Below are 19,007 nucleotides of genomic sequence, written 5' to 3' on the forward strand. Positions count from 1 at the left end.
ATATAATATATATAAAATACAAAAATATGTGTTAATCAACTGTTTATGTTATTGATAGGGCTTCTGGTCAACATTAGGCTATTAGTTAAGTTTTTGGAGAGTCAAAAGTTATACTTGGATTTTTGAGGTTGCAGTGGTTGGGGCCCCATGCCCCCTGCTCACTTGTTCAGAGGTCAACTCTTTACATAGTTCATTTTGCCTTATTAGAAATCTTTCTGTTTTGGTGCCAGAATCTCAAGGATTATCTTTATACATGTACTGTCCTGATGTTTTGAGCCTGTATTGCCCAATAAACTATGGGGCTTGGTAAATGAATCTTAACCCCAGAATGCTGTATGTCACCTTCTCAGAAAGACCTTCCCCACTTCCCTCGTTTCATTACTTAGTTCTCATTCAGAAGCTAGTCTAAAATTACCTTACTTATTGTCTCCTCATAAAGAAAGTTAGACATGCTTTCTTTGTTTACTTTGGATCCCCAGTACCCAGACCAAGGACACTTAAGCATTTGTGGAATTAATAAATTAGTTTCTTAATCATCTATAGTGCTTTAAAAAAAAATCTTGCAACAGTGAAACTCATGGTAACCGCTGAAATTGTCAGTCTGCCTACTTGTTTTCTTTTTTCTACAGAAGACCACTTGTTTTAGAGTTTAAACTCTAGCTGTAAATTAGTGGGAGTTGGTAGCCACTCAAGGAAAAGACTATTTTATTTTTCTGCCTAATTAAATAAATTTTCAAAAGGGTTTTTAAAATCTAGCCTTCCAACCACATACCGGTCATTTACTGACATCCATATTTGTCGGAGAATTTCGTCCCATGGTACAAAAATTTCTATTATGGAGGGGGAGTGGGGGAATTAATGCAGGTACTGAAAATTTATTTAGACCAGTTTGATCGGAACCCTGATAAATTTTGGCGTCCTGGGTTTAATAAGACTGTAAGGTCATTTTCAAGCCATGTATTTTTCTTTGGGAAGTGGTTTTCCTCCCATCAAATCCATTTGTGTACAATTCCACTGTAGAATTCCTCTCTCCCTTACGTAATAGACGTTAAGATAAAGCTTAAATCCTTAAATCTTGAGCTTCCCATCATTAGCTCTCACAAAAGGCTAATTCCCGGTGTCTGGGTTCGAGGGTTCAAGGAGCCTGTGGTAAACCCTGAAGGTGGCTGCCCAGAGCCCCTGGCCGAGGTCTTCTCTGCTGGAGGTCATGGCTGTGGAGGGTGTCTTGGGCAGGATTCTCCACCAGCCACGCGCTGTCAAGCTTTGAGCCCACACACCTCGCGGCCTGGCGCGGGCAGGCCCGTGGCTCCGCACTCAAAGTCTAGCCTAGGTCGAACACCTTCCCCGCTGAGGGGGCGACCGAACCCAGGCAGGCGCCGGATGGAGGTACAAAACCTTGGAGGCTGAAGAGGGAAGGGCAGGGAAGGGTCGATTGCCCGTGGAGCTCTAAGCATCCCGCTTTGTCGTGGGTGCAGGGAGCCGAAGCCTTCCGCATCGCAAAGTCCCGGGCATCGTAGCCTCAGATAGCAGCAGCCAACGTCACGGAGAAGGACCGTGACCCGAGCGCGTTCCCCCTTCACTTCCCCAACCACCTCTATTCCCCGCCCCTCCCCTCCTTTCCGCGCACACCCCGCCCCGTGAGCTGCCACGTGAGGGAATCCACTCGTTAGCCTATGGGGGCCAGCTCCGCCCCACGCCCCCGCCTTGCCCCCTGCTCTGCGCGCCGCCACGTGATGCGGCTCACCGCCAGCCAATGGACGCCGGTCTTGCCTCGCGCCCCGCCCCGCGCGCCGTGGCCGTTTGAAGTGACTAATTTCTGTCATATGACTGAGGCGCTCATGGGGGTGGCGGGGCGGCTCTAGGAGCGGGGGCCTAGCAATCGCCCTAAGGAACAACCCTGATCTGGCCGTGGTCAGCATGGCCCCTACGCTGTTCCAGAAGCTCTTCAGCAAGAGGAGCGGGCTGGGCGCGCCCGGTCGGGACGCTCGGGACCCAGATTGCGCGTTCAGGTAGGGCGCTGCGGGGCGGGGGGGCGCGGAGACGATGGCCTTGTGGGCTTGGGGCTCCAGATGTGCAGGGGCCTTCGGTGTTCGTGTCCGCGCGGCATTGCTGCGCGGGTGCTTGGACCTGGGCCTCAGTGAGGTGGGGCTGGGCAGCTGGGGACTTGTGCTAGAGGGCTAGAGCGAGGTCCTGCCTCCCCACCACCCCTATCCCTCTACTGGCCCCTTCCCCCTCCTCCCGATCTGTTTGTTTATATCCTGCCCGACTTCCACGCGCGGCTGTGCCTTCCCCACCGACCACCGCGGCCTGAGCGTAGGGTCCACACTCCTTCCTGGAAGCGAGTAGAGTTGGGAGCGGGCTGGGTTGGATCTCAGCCTCCGTCCTCTGGGCCGAGAAGTTCTCCCCTCCTCCTAGCGACCAAGTCGCCCTCTGGGTGTTCCATTCCCCTTGCTTGCTGTTGTGGAGAGAGCTGCACGTTTTGGGCAACCTTCTGAGGGTAGAAGACTAGAGGAGCAAGTAGGCAAGGTGCCATTCTTTCAGGTTTCTTGGAAACGAATACTGGAGGTGTGCAGTTGCCGGAACGAGCGATCTTAGTGTTATCGAAGGAGAAAGATGAAACCTAAGAGGTTATGGTTACTACTGACTGGACTGATCCAGATGAAGCACGGTCTTAGAATTGACCATCGAATCATCCCGTTAGAATTTACCAAAAATAAGTCTAAAAATTGAAAACGATAGCAAAATCTTTTGTGGTATTACAGGCTTTGTTCATTTTTGGTTGCACTACCTGTTGCTGGCAGAAAAAACTTCGTAGAATTGTAAGATTTAATGTAATAGAAACGTGAATTCAAGGTAAAATTTAGTCTCCAAACCTCATTTGAAGAAGAGGTTATGTCTTTCACATAGCCTTCATGCTTGCTGCGGTGTGGAAACTTGTAAATATAACTGGGCTAAATGTCACGTATCACTCAAACCTGGTAGGACAGCAGAGAGCCCAGTTGTTCAGTAGTAGTAGGAAAAAATGAGAGTCTGTTAAATTTTGCAACAGGCAAAAGTTTGAAATGACTGTACCACACTGGTACAAGGTTTTGATATTCTTAAAATTATTCACTCTCTTTGTAATGCAGGTCACATTATTAAACATTGAGTAATACATGTGGAATTGTAGTATTAAATGGAAAGAAATTCACTGACTTTTAGAGGAAGAAAAATCTCAGCATAGACATTTTGGAAAGGTGTTTATTTAGTAAAAGATGTTTTTCTAGGTTTGGGTCTTTTGCACTTGGAAATAAATGCCTTGCCATGCTCATCTAATAACTTTTAAAAAACATTTCTTTCCTGATTTTCTTTTGAAAGATGAAAGTGTAGTCTAGTTAATACTCCATTGAGACATCCAGTAAATCAGGAGTCAGTAGAAAGCAGGTTGAGAATATTATAAAGGTGACACTTGATTAGGCTTTCCATTTCTGGGCAAAGATTGACTTTGGGGTACTCAGGTTTCCAAAGGTCTCAAGTCACTCACTTGTGAAAAAAAATTTTCATGTCTATTTTTAAAAAATGTAAAGCCTACTATATAGTTGTGTAATAGTATTTTAGAGTTGCCAAAGCACTTTCTCATTAGTTATCTCATGTGATATTTCACAACAACCTTGTGAGATAGAACAAGTAGCAATATAGATAACTATGTGATCCTTTTTCCAGTGGAAGTAAGAATTATGTGTAAGCCCAATAAGTGCAGTACAATTTAGAAATGATTGCTTTTAAAAATAAAATGTGTACAAGTGTAAATGTGAGAAAATGAAAACTAGTTAACATTCACACAGCTAGTAACTTGTAGATCTAGTTAGCCCAGGTATTTTTTTTTAAACAACTTCACTGGGCTATAATTTACATGCAATGAAATTGAGCCACTCTAAGAGCACAGTTCTGTGAATTTTGTTATATGTACACAGTTTTGTACTCACTACCCCAGTGAAGTTTTAGAATACTTCCATCCCCAGAAAGTTCCCTTAAGCCTCTTTGCAGTCCATTCTTAAACTATTGTCACTCAAGGCAGTCCCTTATCTGCTCTAATGACAAAAGGTTTGACTTTTCTAAAATTTCCTATAAATGTGATCATATTGTTTATAGCCTTTTCTGTCTGGCTTGTTTTAAATCAGAGTGATGATTTTGAGATTCATCTAAGTTGCACTTATCAGTAGTTCTTTCTATTTTGTTGCTGAGTAGTATTCCATTGTATGGATGTACCAAAATATGTTTATCCATTCACTACCAACTGGCAAACATTTGGGTTGTTTCCAGATTTGGGTTGTGATGAACAATGCTGCTATGAACATTTGTGTACAAATCTTTATGCAGATATATGTTTTCATATCTCTTGGATGGTTACCTAGGAGTGGGATTGCTGGGTCACATGCTAGGTATACGCTTAACTTTTTAAAAACTTGGGGTGCCTGGGTCGCTTGGTTAGTTGGTCGTCCAACTCTCGATCTTGGCTCAGGTCATGGTCTCAGGGTCATGAGATCCAGCCCTGCATCCATCTCTGTCCCAACAGCGTGGAGCCTGCTTGGGAGATTCTCTGTCCTTTTTCTCTCTGCCACTCCCCCGCTTGTGCCTATGCACTCTCTCTCTCTCTCGAAATAAATAAGTGACCTTCAAAAAGGAAAGAAATTTTTTTAAAAAATTGCTAAACTTTTCTGAAGTAATTGTACCATTTTATTTTCCCACCGGCAGTGTGTGAAGGTTACAGTTTCTCTATCCTCTCCAAAAGCTGATATTGCTGGTCTTTCAAAGTTTTTTTTTTTTTTTGTATTGTAAAAAACACCAACAATATTTACCGTGTTGACCATTTTTGAGTCTTTCTGATTATAGCCATTTTAGTGGATGTAGTGGAATCTTATTGTGGTTTTGATTTGCATTTCCCTAATAACAAATGATGTAACTCAGATTTTAGAGTAGATTAAAATTTCATTCCAGTATATCATGCTTTCCTTTCTAGAATCCTTTTTTGGTTTTGTTTTGTTTCAGTCAGCTTAAGTTGTTAAATCTGACTTGGACACTGTTAGCCATTGGCAACTAACCACAGTTCAGCGTCTAAGAGTCAGTTTCTAGAGTTAACAATATACAAGGCTACTGTGGTAATAAGTCACAGTAGGGCTCTAGGATAGGAGAAACTTGTGATGTGAAGCGTTAGGAGCCTTAAAATATTGTGTGCTTATCTAAGCTTCTTGAGCTGGAGATGAGTGTGAAAAATATCACAGGGATATTATTTCAGTAATTTGTAGAATTAAAACAATAACTTGTTTCATAGTTTGGAGAATTTGGGGAAGAAGTTTCTTTTAGGAAAATGAATAATTTTATGTTTTCTCCATCACACCACTTTGCAATGGAAGAATTAAGTGTAAGTCCAATAACTATAGTGCATATGAAATGATTGCTTTAATTTAAAAATAAAATTTCTGGGAAGAAGTCTAATTTGGAGAAGAAGTTTGTTTCAGAGCTAAATGTCTGTAGGACATAATTAATGTTTAGTTAAAAAATTCTGTATTTTTGTTTTATTCTTAATACGTGAACTTTTGCTCTTCCTGTCTGTATCAGAAATTCTTACCCTGTTGTAACAATCTCTTAATTGTTCTTTTTTCTGTTCCTCTTGCCTTTCTCCAGACTATTCTCAACACTTCATCCTTTACAAATGCTAATTCTGATTATGATCAGCATGCAAAGTGTTATAGAATTTAATATCTGCATTACAGAGTTATTTTAAGGATTCAAAGAGATAAGTCATGGTTAAGTACTTAATGCAGTGCTTATTAGCACATGACATTCAGAAACCAGAAGTTGTTGTGGTATGATGATTCCATGTTTATGTGTAAAACCATTCTGTTTGGGCCCAAACTCCTTAAAGTGGCCGTATATTGTGTGGCTTTTGCAAAGTTTCTAGCCTTGACCTTGTTTTTAAATTAACTTAAGGTCATTTTTAAAAACATAGCCATTATTCTATTATTGTAGATATTTCTTAATATCTATTCTTAGGCTATATTAATATTTTCTTAGTTGTTTCAGTATGTCTTTTTACAGTGACTTTGTTTGGATTAGAATCTTTTTTTTTTTTTTTTTAATTTTTTTAACGTTTATTTATTTTTGAGACAGAGAGAGACAGAGCATGAACGGGGGAGGGTCAGAGAGAGAGGGAGACACAGAATCTGAAACAGGCTCCAGGCTCTGAGCAGTCAGCACAGAGTCTGACGTGGGGCTCGAACTCACGGACCGCGAGATCATGACCTGAGCCGAAGTCGGACGCTTAACCGACTGAGCCACCCAGGTGCCCCTGGATTAGAATCTTAAAAGGGTCTGTATATTATATTTGCAGTTACGTTGCTTAAGTAATTTTGATTCTATAACATCCCTCTCACCCTTTTAAAATAGGATTTGTTGCTGAAACTGGGTTATTTTTCCTTTAAAATTTCCCACATTCTTTATGTTTGCTTTCTTATGGGTTTCTTTAATTCAGTGCTTCCCAGCAATGTATGTTTTAACCAGTTCCTTACAGGTTATTCTCATGCTCAAGATTGAGGACCACTGCTTTAGCTTATTATCTATTTCCTGAGAACTGGTAGTTAGATACTTTATTAGATTCAGGTCCAGTTTTTTTTTTTTTTAAATAAAAATATCCCATAGATGTTTTTCGTATACTTCCTTTCCATTAGAATTACATAGTGTCAAGTTGTCCCCCTTTTAGTGATGCTTAGATTGATGAGTAATTTCACATTGTATCAGCCTTGTTTTTCTATTATAAGATTCTCCTTTCCTTAATGGTTTTAGCATCTTTTGTTGATTATTGTCTGAATCCACTATCTTGTTAGGAATTGTGAAATGGTGATATCCTGATTCTTTAATTCTTCCCACATTTATTTCCTGGAAGAGATTTCTCTTACCACCTATTTGGCTACTCTTTGCTATAGGAAAGGTAACATATATTTGATTGTTTGCCTTTATCATTTGTCAGAATAATTTATAATGAATTGTTCGGTGAAAGTTTTCACTTTAATTTTCATTTTTTGTCATCACAAGCTTCTGGATTTTGATGTATTTTAATTCCTTATAGTCCAAATTGTCCCATATTTGGCCCATAGAAGACTTTTCAAGTTGACTTCTCTGCCCTTGTGCCATGATCTTTTTAATCTTTGAAAACTTCTGCTTTCCTTTGGCCTTTTCTTAATCCCCTCTCCCTCTTCTATGATTTTATCACCTTGGACATGTTTTAGATTCTCTGATGTGCTATGATGTCCTATTCTCTGTTCTTGACATAGTCATGTATATCTTTTTTGATTGGCATTTTTTTAGTGATCATCTGGACTTATCCTAATTGTCCTTCCTCCGGGAAGCTTTTTCTGATTTCTCCCAGACTGAGTTGGGTTTCGGTGCAGTTTTCTCCCATAGCTTAATGCATTTCCTACTGTGATATCTGCTAAAATTGTCATTATGTGTCCATATCTCTCTTTTTTGCTTGCTTGTGTTCTCTTCAACTTCAAGGTGGATTTGGAGTTAGAACCCTGTAGAGCCGCCTGTTGGATTGTTTGTGGGAAACAGATACCTAGGTTTCTGCCTGGAGCCTTTAGATTGGTGCCATTTTTTGAGGGAGAGGATAAAGATTGTAGAGGCATGTTTTGACTAGTGTATCAGCAGCAGCTTTCCCCCCTTATTCTGTATCATAAGGCATGATTTATATTCATCACAGCTCTTTTTACAACTTACCATCCATCTCCCCCAAGTTCACATTGTTGTGCCAATATACAGCACAGTGCCTGAACATATGCTTAGTAAATATTTGTAGAATGTATGTATGAAATAATTTCAAAGGCAGAGGGAGAGTCAAAAGTTCTATTTTGGACATTTGGTCTAGTTTTACTTGCCACTGAGATATCCACTTCGAGATGTCCAGTTGACAGTTCAATGAAGTAAATGGAGAATTCATGGCAGAGGTTGATTCACAATAGAGTTGTGACTGGAGATAGGAATTTGGGTTTATGGTCAATATTAAAACTAAGGGGAGGGATGAGATCATCTAGGAAAAGGTGTAGATTGGGTATTGGAAAGAACAGGGCTTTGCTCTGAAGAAATTTTAAAAGTACAGATGTAGGAGAAGAAAGTCTTTTCTACAGAAGAAAATGGCACGAGAAACCATGGAAAAGCCAGGGGTGTGTGGTGTCAGGAAAGCTCCAAGGGGGAAGTGTTTGAAAAAGGATGGTATGATGAACTCTTTTGTATGCTGGTTGCTGACAGGTCTTGTGAGATGACAAAGAGAAAAGTATCTATTGGATTTGTCATGTTGGAGATAATTAGTGACCTTAATTTTTTTTTTTTTTTTTTTTTTTTGAGATGAGCATGTTTAGGGGAGAAAGATAGATGTGGAGTAAATGAGGTGAAAAATGGCTTCACTGCTAACGCTTTTTATTTTTGTAGGCGAAACCTTCTTTAATGCTTTGTTATTTTTTCACTTTCAGTATTCTGATTTTATGTCACATTTTAAGCTTCTGAAGTTCTTAAGCTGGCTTTTTAATGTCAATGTTTGTAAGAATTGCATTTGAGAAATTTTGTTTTTTTTTCACTGTGCTTTCTAAATATTTGCTGCATTTACAAGGGCTTTTGTTATTGAAAAAATACCACTTTTCCATAAATTGTACCTTTTAATTCTATATTAGAAATAGTAGAAAGTTTTAATATTCTTTACAGAGAATCCTGTGGGATCATACTTTTCTTATTAAAGCGAGAAGCTGAGAATTGTAAGTAATTACATGTTAATGCTCTTTGGCAGCAATATTTGGTCCTAAGAGTCTAACTTTGCAGAGAATTGCAAACATATTTTATTGTTAACTTGTTTTGCTTTTCTGTCTCTAAGTAGTAGTATTAGATTTATTTTTCAGAACTATGTTTACTGAAGGAAAATAGGTGATTGAAATACAGCTTCAGTATTCAGATTGTAAAACTTGGACCTCAAAGGAACATTTTAAGATAGAGGTGTAGGAAGATCCTGAACTCACCTTCTCTCACTGGACACAGCAAATCTATAGCTACATTTGAAATAACTTCCTCTGGAAAAGTTCTGAAAACCAGACAAACAGTTCTTCCATAGCAAAGAACAAAAGGGCCACAATGAGATGAGTAGGAGAGGCAGAGATAACACTCTTGCCAGAAATCCCGGCCCAGGTACACTGACCTGCAATCAGGAGGGATCTTAAAAATCTTTCCCCTGAGGAGCAAGTGTTTTGTGCTCCACATCAGGTACCCCAACCCTTGGATTCTTCACCATAGAAACAAGTCCCCAAAGTGTAAGACCAGTGGAGACTATGTCCAGGAGAACCATAGAACTGGAGGAAATGGAGAACCTCCTCTTAAAGGTCTTGCAGGCAGACTCACTCACCCTAGGAGCTAGCAAAAAATGAGCAGATTGAAAAGCACCTGGACCATATGTGAAGGAGAAAGTCTTAGTCTTTATTCTTAAAGGGACTGCCAGAAGGGCAGGAATCTGTTGGTACTCTCTCTGGCCACAGAATTGCTGGTGGGTGCTATTTTTGTCATCTCAGTCTCTCTTGTAAATGCCAGCATTTGTGAGCACCACTTTGGCAATGTCCTAACCTGTTAGTGCAGGTGGGTGTGCTCCACCCCCCATGTGCCATATCACAGTCAGCCTGCAAGCATCTCACACCCCCTGAGCTGCAGCTGCACTATAGCTGGCTGGGCAAGTACCCTGACCCTCTGTGCCACAGCTGTCTGGGTAAGTACACCCCACTCCCCACATTGTAGCTGCAGCTTTGTCATATCCAGATGTTGTATTCAGCCCACATGGGGGGGTGCCCGTTAAGTGCCTAGCTCTGGTTGCTGGGTGGAAGGGGGATTGAGCTTCTGGGCCCCTCATGTCATTTCTTCCAAAGACCATTTCTTTAAGACTGTGAGAGGTAGCTATTTCACCTAATGTGAAGAATTAGAATTGGGTAAAATGAATAGACAGAAAAATATGTTCTAGACAAAAGAACAAGATAAAATCTCAGAAAAAGACTTTACTGAGGTGGAGGTAAGTAATCTACTTGATAAAGAGTTCAAAGTAATGGTTATAAATATGATCACTAAACTCAAAAGGGAAATGAATGAACACAGTGAAAACTTCAAAAAATATACAAAATATATTTTGTATAAAATAATCAAAATATACAAAAAATATACAAAGAAAGGAGCAAAAAGAAGTCACAGAGTTGAAGAATACAGAAACTGAACTGGAAAATATATTAGAGGAGTTTATCATCAAACTGGATGAAGCAGAAGAATGGATCAGTGTGCTAGAAGACAAAGCAACGAAAAGTTACCTAGACAGCAGCAAAAAGAATTTTAAAAAGTGAAGATGCCTTAAGGGAACTTTGCAACAACATTAAGCAGAATAACATCCATGTTATAGGGCCTAGAAGGAGAGAGAGAAAGGAGCAGAACAATTGCTTGAAGAAATAATGGCTGAAAACTTCCTCATTCTGGGTTAGGAAACAGACACCCAGGCCCAGGAATCCCAGAGAATTCCAAATAAGATAAAGAGATCACACCGAAACACATTATAATTAAAATGTCAAAAGTTAAAGAGAGACTTAAAAGCAGCAAGAGAAAAACAACGCTTTCTATACGAGGGAAACCCCATAGTACTAGAGGCAGATTTTTCAGCAGAAACTTTCTAGGCTAGAAGAGCATGGTGTGACCTATTCAAAGTACTGAAAGGAGAAAACATGCAATTAAGAATTCACTACCTAGCAAGGTTATCTTTAAAAAAATTTTTTTTAAATGTTTATTTATTTTGAGGGAGAGAGAGAATGTGAGCAGGGGAGGAGCAGAGAGAGAGGGAGATACAGAATCTGAAGAAGGCTCCAGGCTCTGAGCTGTCAGCACAGAGCCCGATGTGGGGCTTGAACTCACGAATCGCGAGATCATGACCTGAGTTGAAGTCGGATGCTTAACTGACTGAGTCACCCAGACGCCCCAAGGTTATATTTTAGAATAGGATTTTTTCCAATAAGCAAAAGCTGATAGAGTTCATTACCAGCAACCAGCTTTATAAGAAATGCTGAAGGGATTTCTTTAAGGGGAAAATAAATGGCTAATTAATTATGATAAAAATTAATGATAAACATAGTAAAGGTAAAATCTCGTTGGAAAATATAAATATACAGTAAAGGTAGTGGCTTAATCACATAAAACTAGTATGAATATCAAGAGATGAAACTAAGACTACAATAACTTACTCAGGGATACATAAAATAAAAATGTGTAAGCTGCAATGTCAAAAACATAAAACATTGTGGAAGAATAAAAATGTACATTTTTGGAATATATTCAAATGTAAGTTACTATCAACTCAAAATATACTGTTGTATAGAGGATGTCATATGAGAACTTCATGGTAACCACAAAGCAAAACCTTGTAGTAAACGTATAAAAGAAAATGAGAAAGGAATCTAAACATAACAATAAGAAATTATCAAGAAAGTTACCAAGAGTGAAGAAAAAAGAGAAGAACAGAGAGGAATTACAAAAACAGCCATAAAACAGTTAATAAAATGGCAATAAATACACACCTATCAATAATTACTTTAAGTGTAAATGGACTAATTTACCAACCCGAAGACATAGAGTGGCTCAGAGGATTTTAAAAAAGACTTATCTGTATGCTGCCTATAAGAGACTCACTCCAGAATAAGGACACACAGAGACTGAAAATAGAGGGATGGAAAAAGATATTCCATGCAAATGGAGATGAAAACAAAGCTGATGTAGTTGTCCTTCTATCAAAATGGACTTGAAAACAAAGAATGTAATAAAAGACAGGAGCAATGCATAATGATAAAGTGGTTAATTTAGCAAGAAGATACGGCATTTATAAACATGTATGTGCTTGGCATAGAAGCACTAAAATATATAAAGCAAATATTGAAAGACTTGATGAGAGAAATTGACCACAGAATAATAGTAGGCAACATTAATACCCCACTTATGTCAATGGATAGATAATCTAGACGATATTGATAAGGAAACATTGGTTTTAAATGATATGTTAGACCAGATGGACTTAATAGATATATAGAGAGAACATGCCATCCAAAAGTTGCAGAATACACATTCTTGTCAAGTCCACATGAAACATTTTCCAGGATAGATCACATTAGGTCCCAGAACAACTCCGAATAAGTTCAAGAAAATTGAAAGCATATAAGCATTTTTTCAACCACAGTAATATAAAACCAGAAATCAATTACAAGAAGAAAAATGGAAAAACCATAAAAATGTGATTGAGGAAATCAAAGGAGAAATAAAAGAATATCTAGAGACAAATGAAAACCGAAATATGATATACCAAAATCTTTGGGATGCAACAGAAGTGGTTATAGAAGGGAATTTCATAGCAATAAAGACCTGCCTCAAGAAACATGAAAAATCTCAAACAATCTAACTTGACATGTAAAGGAAATAGAAAAAAAAGAACAAGTGATACCCAAGTAAGTAGAAGGAAGGAAATAATAAAGATCTGAGTGGGTATCAATGAGGTGGAGACAAAAAGACAATAGAAAAGATCAGTGATGCTAAGAACCGGTTCTTTGGAAAGATAAAAATGACAAACATTTAGCTAGACTTCCTAAGAGAAAAAGATGGCTCACATGAATGAAATCAGAAATGAGAGAGAAGTTACAACTGATATTACAGAATGCAAAAAATCAGAAAAAAACTACTGTGAACAATTATACATCAATAAATTGAACAATCTAGAAGAGATGGATAAATCCCTAGAAGCTTACAATCTTCCACTTGGATCCTTGGGCTGTTTCCATATCTTGGCTATTGCAAATAATGCTGCCATAAACAGGGGTGCACGTATCCCTTTGAATTAGTATTTTTGTATTCTTTGGTTAAATAACCAGTAGTGCAGTTGTTGGATCATAGGGTAGTTCTATTTTTAACTTTTTGAGGAACCTCTGCTGTTTTCCAGAGTGGCTGAACCAGTTTGCATTCCCCAACACAGTGCAGCAGAGTTCCCCTTTCTCAGCATCATGGCCAACACCTATTGTTTCTTGTGTTGTTGATGTTAGTCATATGACAGGTATGAGGTGATATCTTACTGTTGTTTTGATGTGCATTTCCCTAATGATGAATGATGTTTAGCATCTTTTCATGTGTCTGTTGGCCATCTGTATGTCTCCTTTGGAGAAATGTCTTTTTTTTTTTTCAATATATGAAGTTTATTGTCAAATTGGTTTCCATACAACACCCAGTGCTCATCCCAAAAGGTGCGCTCCTCAATACCCATCACCCACCCCCCATCAACCCTCAGTTCTCAGTTTTTAACAGTCTCTTATGCTTTGGCTCTCTCCCACTCTAACCTCTTTTTTTTTTTTTTTTCCCTTCCCCTCCCCCATGGGTTTCTGTTAAGTTTCTCAGGATCCACATAAGAGTGAAACCATATGGTATCTGTCTTTCTCTGTATGGATTATTTCACTTAGCATCACACTCTCCAGTTCCATCCACGTTGCTACGAAAGGCCATATTTCATTCTTTCTCACTGCCACGTAGTACTCCATTGTGTATATAAACCACAATTTCTTTATCCATTCATCATTTGATGGACATTTAGGCTCTTTCCATAATTTGGCTATTGTTGAGAGTGCTGCTATAAACATTGGGGTACAAGTGCCCCTATGCATCAGTACTCCTGTATCCCTTGGGTAAATTCCTAGCAGTGCTATTGCTGGTTCATAGGGTAGGTCTTTTTTTAATTTTCTGAGGAACCTCCACACTGCTTTCCAGAGCGGCTGCACCAATTTGCATTCCCACCAACAGTGCAAGAGGGTTCCCGTTTCTCCACATCCTCTCCAGCATCTATAGTCTCCGGATTTGTTCATTTTGGCCACTCTGACTGGCGTGAGGTGATATCTGAGTGTGGTTTTGATTTGTATTTCCCTGATAAGGAGCGACGTTGAACATCTTTTCATGTGCCTGTTGGCCATCCGGATGTCTTCTTTACAGAAGTGTCTATTCATGTTTTCTGCCCATTTCTCACTGGGTTATTTGTTTTTCGGGTGTGGAGTTTGGTGAGCTCTTTATAGATTTTGGATACTAGCCCTTTGTCCGATATGTCATTTGCAAATATCTTTTCCCATTCCGTCGGTTGCCTTTTAGTTTTGTTGGTTGTTTCCTTTGCTGTGCAGAAGCTTTTTATCTTCATAAGGTCCCAGTAATTCATTTTTGCTTTTAATTCCCTTGCCTTTGGGGATGTGTCGAGTAAGAGATTGCTACGGCTGAGGTCAGAGAGGTCTTTTCTTGCTTTCTCCTCTAGGGTTTTGATGGTTTCCTGTCTCACATTCAGGTCCTTTATCCATTTTGAATTTATTTTTGTGAATGGTGTGAGAAAGTGGTCTAGTTTCAACCTTCTGCATGTTGCTGTCCAGTTCTCCCAGCACCATTTGTTAAAGAGACTGTCTTTTTTCCATTGGATGTTCTTTCCCGCTTTGTCAAAGATAAGTTGGCCATACGTTTGTGGGTCTAGTTCTGGGGTTTCTATTCTATTCCATTGGTCTATGTGTCTGTTTTTGTGCCAATACCATGCTGTCTTGATGATGACAGCTTTGTAGTAGAGACTAAAGTCTGGGATTGTGATGCCTCCTGCTTTGGTCTTCTTCTTCAGAATTACTTTGGCTATTCGGGGCCTTTTGTGGTTCCATATGAATTTTAGGATTGCTTGTTCTAGTTTCCAGAAGAATGCTGGTGCAATTTTGATTGGGATTGCATTGAATGTGTAGATAGCTTTGGGTAGTATTGACATTTTGACAATATTTATTCTTCCAATCCATGAGCAGGGAATGTCTTTCCATTTCTTTATATCTTCTTTAATTACCTTCATAAGCTTTCTATAGTTTTCAGCATACAGATCTTTTACATCTTTGGTTAGATTTATTCCTAGGTATTTTATGCTTCTTGGTGCAATTGTGAATGGGATCAGTTTCTTTATTTGTCTTTCTGTTGCTTCATTGTTAGTTTATAAGAATGCAACTGATTTCTATACATTGATTTTGTATCCTGCAACTTTGCTGAATTCATGTACCAGTTCTAGCAGACTTTTGGTGGAGTCTATCGGATTTTCCATGTATAATATCATGTCATCTGCAAAAAGCAAAAGCTTGACTTCATCTTGGCCAATTTTGATGCCTTTGATTTCCTTTTGTTGTCTGATTGCTGATGCTAGAACTTCCAACACTATGTTAAACAACAGCAGTGAGAGTGGGCATCCCTGTCGTGTTCCGTGTTCCTGATCTCAGGGAAAAAGCTCTCAGTTTTTCCCCATTGAGGATGATGTTAGCTGTGGGCTTTTCATAAATGGCTTTTATGATCTTTAAGTATGTTCCTTCTATCCCGACTTTCTCAAGGGTTTTTATTAAGAAAGGGTGCTGGATTTTGTCAAAGACCTTTTCCGCATTGATTGACAGGATCATATGGTTCTTATCTTTTCTTTTATTAATGTGATGTATCACAATGAGTGATTTGCAAATGTTGAACCAGCCCTGCATCCCAGGAATGAATCCCACTTCATCATGGTGAATAATTCTTTTTATATGCTGTTGAATTTGATTTGCTAGTATCTTGTTGAGAATTTTTGCATCCATATTCATCAGGGATATTGGCCTGTAGTTCTCTTTTTTTACTGGGTCTCTGTCTGGTTTAGGAATCAAAGTAATACTGGCTTCATAGAATGAGTCTGGAAGTTTTCCTTCCCTTTCTATTTCTTGGAATAGCTTGAGAAGGATAGGTATTATCTCTGCTTTAAACGTCTGGTAGAACTCCCCTGGGAAGCCATCTGGTCCTGGACTCTTATTTGTTGGGAGATTTTTGATAACTGATTCAATTTCTTCGCTGGTTATGGGTCTGTTCAAGCTTTCTATTTCCTCCTGATTGAGTTTTGGAAGAGTGTGGGTGTTTAGGAATTTGTCCATTTCTTCCAGGTTGTCCAATTTGTTGGCATATAATTTTTCATGGTATTCCCTGATAATTGTTTGTATCTCTGAGGGATTGGTTGTAATAATTCCATTTTCGTTCATGATTTTATCCATTTGGGTCCTCTCCTTTTTCTTTTTGAGAAGCCTGGCTAGAGGTTTGTCAATTTTGTTTATTTTTTCAAAAAACCAACTCTTGGTTTCGTTGATCTGCTCTACAGTTTTTTTAGATTCTATATTGTTTATTTCTGCTCTGATCTTTATGATTTCTCTTCTTCTGCTGGGTTTAGGCTGCCTTTGCTGTTCTGCTTCTATTTCCTTTAGGTGTGCTGTTAGATTTTGTATTTGGGATTTTTCTTGTTTCTTGAGATAGGCCTGGATTGCGATGTATTTTCCTCTCAGGACTGCCTTCGCTACATCCCAAAGCGTCTGGATTGTTGTATTTTCATTTTTGTTTGTTTCCATATATTTTTTAATTTCTTCTCTAATTGCCTGATTGACCCACTCATTCTTTAGTAGGGTGTTCTTTAACCTCCACGCTTTTGGAGGTTTTCCAGACTTTTTCCTGTGGTTGATTTCAAGCTTCATAGCATTGTGGTCTGAAAGTATGCATGGTATAATTTCAATTCTTGTGAACTTATGAAGGGCTGTTTTGTGACCCAGTATATGATCTGTCTTGGAGAATGTTCCATGTGCACTTGAGAAGAAAGTATATTCTGTTGCTTTGGGATGCAGAGTTCTAAATATATCTGTCAAGTCCATCTGATCCAAGGTATCATTCAGGGCCCTTGTTTCTTTATTGACCGTGTGTCTAGATGATCTATCTATTTCTGTAAGTGGAGTGTTAAAGTCCCCTGCAATTACCACTTTCTTATCAATAAGGTTGCTTATGTTTATGAGTAATTGTTTTATATATCTGGGGGCTCCGGTATTTGGCGCCTAGACATTTATAATTGTTATCTCTTCCTGATGGATAGACCCTGTAATTATTATATAATGCCCTTCTTCATCTCTTGTTACAGCCTTTAATTTAAAATCTAGTTTGTCTGATGTAAGTATGGCTACTCCAGCTTTCTTTTGGCTTCCAGTAGCATGATAAATAGTTCTCCATCCCCTCACTCTCAATCTAAAGGTGTCCTCAGATCTAAAATGAGTCTCTTGTAGACAGCAAATAGATGGGTCTTGTTTTTTTATCCATTCTGATACCCTATGTCTTTTGGTTGGCACATTTAATCCATTTACATTCAGTGTTATTATAGAAAGATATGAGTTTAGAGTCATTGTGATGTCTGTATGTTTTATGCTTGTAGTGATGTCTCTGGTACTTTGTCTCACAGGATCCCCCTTAGGATCTCTTGTAGGGCTGGTTTAATGGTGACAAATTCCTTCAGTTTTTGTTTGTTTGGGAAGACCTTTATCTCTCCTTCTATTCTAAATGACAGACTTGCTGGATAAAGGATTCTCGGCTGCATATTTTTTCTGTTTAGCACACTGAAGATATCGTGCCAAGCCTTTCTGGCCTGCCAAGTTTCAAAAGAGAGATCAGTCACGAGTCTTATAGGTCTCCCTTTATATGTGAGGGCACGTTTATCCCTTGCTGCTTTCAGAATTTTCTCTTTATCCTTGTATTTTGCCAGTTTCACTAGGATATGTCGTGCAGAAGATCGATTCAAGTTACGTCTGAAGGGAGTTGTCTGTGCCTCTTGGATTTCAATGCCTTTTTCCTTCCCCAGTTCAGGGAAGTTCTCAGCTATTATTTCTTCAAGGACCCCTTCAGCACCTTTCTCTCTCTCTTCCTCCTCTGGGATACCAATTATGCGTATATTATTTCTTTTTAGTGTATCACTTAGTTCTCTAATTTTCCCCTCATACTCCTGGATTTTTTTATCTCTCTTTTTCTCAGCTTCCTCTTTTTCCATAACTTTATCTTCTAGTTCACCTATTCTCTCCTCTGCCTCTTCAATCCGAGACGTCGTCGTTTCCATTTTGTTTTGCATTTCGTTTAAAGCGTTTTTCAGCTCCTCGTGACTGTTCCTTAGTCCCTTGATCTCTGTAGCAAGAGATTCTCTGCTGTCCTCTATACTGTTTTTAAGCCCAGTGATTAATTTTATGACTTTTATTCTAAATTCACTTTCTGTTATATTATTTAAATCCTTTTTGATCAGTTCATTAGCTGTTGTTATTTCCTGGAGATTCTTCTGAGGGGAATTCTTCCGTTTGGTCATTTTGGATAGTCCCTGGAGTGGTGGGGACCTGCAGGGCACTTCCCCTGTGTTGTGGTGCATAACTGGAGTTGGTGGGCGGGGCCGCAGTCCGACCTGATGTCTGCCCCCAGCCCACCGCTGGGGCCACAGTCAGACTGGTGAGTGCCTTCTCTTCCCCTCTCCTAGGGGCGGGATTCACTGTGGGGTGGCGTGGCCCGTCTGGGCTACTTGCACACTGCCAGGCTTGTGGTGCTGGGGATCTGGCGTATTAGCTGGGGTGGGTAGGCAAGGTGCACGGGGGCAGGAGGGGCAGGCTTAGCTCGCTTCTCCTTAGGTGATCCACTTCAGGAGGGGCCCTGTGGCACCGGGATGGAGTCAGACCCGCCGGAGGGATGGATCCGCAGAAGCACAGCGTTGGGTATTTGCGCGGAGCAAGCAAGTTCCCTGGCAGGAACTAGCTCCCTTTGGGATTTTGGCTGGGGGATGGGCGAGGGAGATGGCACTGGCGAGGGACTTTGTTCCCCGCCAAACAGAGCTCTGTCGTTCGGGGGCTCAGCAACTCTCCCTCCCTTTGTCCTCCAGCCTTCCCGCTTTCTGAGCAGAGCTGTTAACTTATGACTTCCCAGACACTAAGTTGCGCTTGCTGTCTGAACACACTCCGTCTGGCCCCTCCGCTTTTGCCAGCCAGACTTGGGGGCTCTGCTTGGCCGGCAGGCTGCCCCTCCGCCCCAGCTCCCTCCCGCCAGTCCGTGGACCGCGCACCGCCTCGCCCCCCTTCCTACCCTCTTCC

General features: G+C 40.0%; 1 protein-coding gene across 4 annotated transcripts in view; it reads left to right on the forward strand.

Annotated features, from left to right (window-relative positions):
• The first annotated feature begins 1,157 nt into the window (after positions 1-1,157).
• FNIP1 (folliculin interacting protein 1) overlaps positions 1,158-19,007 on the forward strand; it is a 155,238-nt gene continuing 137,388 nt past the window's right edge. For 3 of the 4 annotated variants that reach the window (XM_058716846.1, XM_058716925.1, XM_058716994.1), the window contains exon 1: positions 1,813-2,009. In XM_058716846.1, coding sequence (XP_058572829.1) covers positions 1,918-2,009 — 92 coding nt within the window. In that variant the 5' untranslated portion in view covers positions 1,813-1,917. Of the gene's footprint in view, positions 1,387-1,812; positions 2,010-19,007 lie in introns of those variants that run through there. The other variant, XM_058717084.1, reaches the window with a different exon arrangement.

Source organism: Neofelis nebulosa, chromosome 1 (genome assembly GCF_028018385.1).
Source record: "Neofelis nebulosa isolate mNeoNeb1 chromosome 1, mNeoNeb1.pri, whole genome shotgun sequence".
Lineage (NCBI taxonomy): Eukaryota > Metazoa > Chordata > Mammalia > Carnivora > Felidae > Neofelis > Neofelis nebulosa.